Source organism: Prorops nasuta, unplaced genomic scaffold (genome assembly GCF_024137725.1).
Source record: "Prorops nasuta isolate Cenicafe-Biocafe unplaced genomic scaffold, Cenicafe_Pnas_1.2 PNAS00022, whole genome shotgun sequence".
In the NCBI taxonomy this organism is placed as follows: Eukaryota; Metazoa; Arthropoda; class Insecta; order Hymenoptera; family Bethylidae; genus Prorops; species Prorops nasuta.
This window is the reverse complement of record NW_027116819.1, coordinates 2,453,517-2,455,292: the sequence shown is the minus strand read 5'-3', so window position 1 is coordinate 2,455,292 and position 1,776 is coordinate 2,453,517. Positions and strand designations below refer to the sequence as shown.

Here is a 1,776-nt window from a genome sequence, read left to right as displayed (position 1 = left end):
GTGAACTAAGTGTAATGAAAGGATCAACAAGTTTTTTATGCTTCAGGTCGACCATGAGGCCATAGTGTGCCAAGAAATCTGCACCTATGATTGGAATTTGGACCTCAGCGATTAGGAAAGTCCAAGTGAAAATGCGCCGAAGTCCTAGGTCAAGCCTAAGGAGTTTTTTTCCAAAGGTTTTGATAGCCGATCCATTAGCTGCATGGAGAAATCCTTGGCATGGGTCCTCATGTTTATCTCTTGGAGTACAGGGTAGCACAGAACAAACTGAACCTGAGTCGACAAGATACTTGCAGGCCGTTGATTTATCCCAGATGTGGAGACGACTTTCTTTTAGGAATGGGACTTTGCTGTCTCCCAGCGTCTCTTCTGGAGCCAGCGATACTAGTTTCCCTGCTGAGGGAGAATAAATGAACATGGCGAAGTACACTTGTTCGCCGATGCTCCAAACCTTGCATGATAGTAGCACATGCTCCTATTAATAGGTGATTTTCCGCCGGTTTTCTCGCTGCGTCCCTTGCTACTCGATCGACTTCTTTGCTTAAGCTGGGACTGCAAGTTCTGCATCATTTTTTGTAAATTCTCTACCTTCTTTTCTAGGTTGACGAGAGTCTGCAGTGTCGCGGAATTCTCAATGGCCACTAAATCATTCGCCGGACTTGATACAGCCATAATGTTGGAGTTTGTGGCATAACTGAGTATCTTGTCCGCTAGTTGGGCCACATTGTTCAGATTTGAACGATCAGCAACGGAGACAATGCTTCTCACATTGACTGGCATCCTGTTGATCCAGAGAGAATAGAGAAATTCATCGCTCACGGTTTCTCCAGCCAGCGTTTTCATCTCCCTGAGCAACTCCGAAGGTTTTTTGTTTCCGAGCTCCAAATTGTTCAGCAGAGTAGAGAGCTGTTTCTCCCTTGACTCTGAAAGACGAGCAAGCATGGCATTCTTCAAATGGAGATACTTATCTTTTTCTGGCTGCTGGCAGATTATATCAGTTATCTGATGTAATGTCTCTGAATCCAGTTGACCGAGCGTGAGATCATATTTCGTGAGATCAGAAGTGATCCTGTAAGTACGAAATCTTGATTCTATGAGCTGAAACCAAACGTCTGGTCGAGTTTTAATGAAAGGCGGCAGCCTCATGTCGCGAATCGCTGCAATGCTAGCTTGATCCTGCGGCACCATGATGATCTGGTCTTCATTTTGAATTAGATCTTGCTGATTCGGATTCTGCTGTCCGTTGACTTCGTCCGATCCACGTGCAGGAGGTGGCGTACGAGGGAAAGACATCGGAACCGGTGGCTGTTTCAAAAAACGCAATCCTGGACACTCTTAGGAAACAGAGTTTTAAGATTTCACTTCCCGTACAACACGTAACAATGTGGAGGGTTTAAAAATTGTCACGTGATAGAGCAAAGCTTGGCATCACGTCGGGGTCACCAATTTTAGCGCTTCTGCCGCGCGAACTTGAAAAAACTCACTTTGCAGTGTAAAATAAATTTCTTTTTTAAAAACGTTTAAGTTTTGAATGATATATATTTAAAATAGACCTATGATAACACAATGACTGTTACAAGGAATTAATGATTGGTAGACGATGAGCGGATGGTGTCCTGATTGGAAGAGAGATTCGCCATCTTTGGATCTTCTTATATAGAGCTAAAACCGGATGTCGGGGTTCTCATTTTTCGGAACAAGGAGTTGCTTCCGTCTTCTAGGTCTAGCAGATGCTTCCGAAGTGAGGGTCTTTGGTCCTGAAGAGTTTGGAGTATT

General features: G+C 44.2%; 1 protein-coding gene across 1 annotated transcript; it reads right to left on the bottom strand.

Moving 5' to 3' along the window:
- Positions 1–384: 384 nt before the first annotated feature.
- Positions 385–1,293, bottom strand: LOC136781296 (uncharacterized). The gene has a single exon (XM_066740148.1). It carries the CDS (start codon positions 1,291–1,293, stop codon positions 385–387), a length of 909 nt encoding a protein of 302 aa, XP_066596245.1.
- Between the last annotated feature and the right edge of the window lie 483 nt (positions 1,294–1,776).

Coding starts and splice junctions, on each gene's coding strand:
- LOC136781296 (XM_066740148.1), bottom strand. CDS start 1,293: ATGTCTTTCCCTCGTACGCCACCTCCTGCACGTGGATCGGACGAAGTC.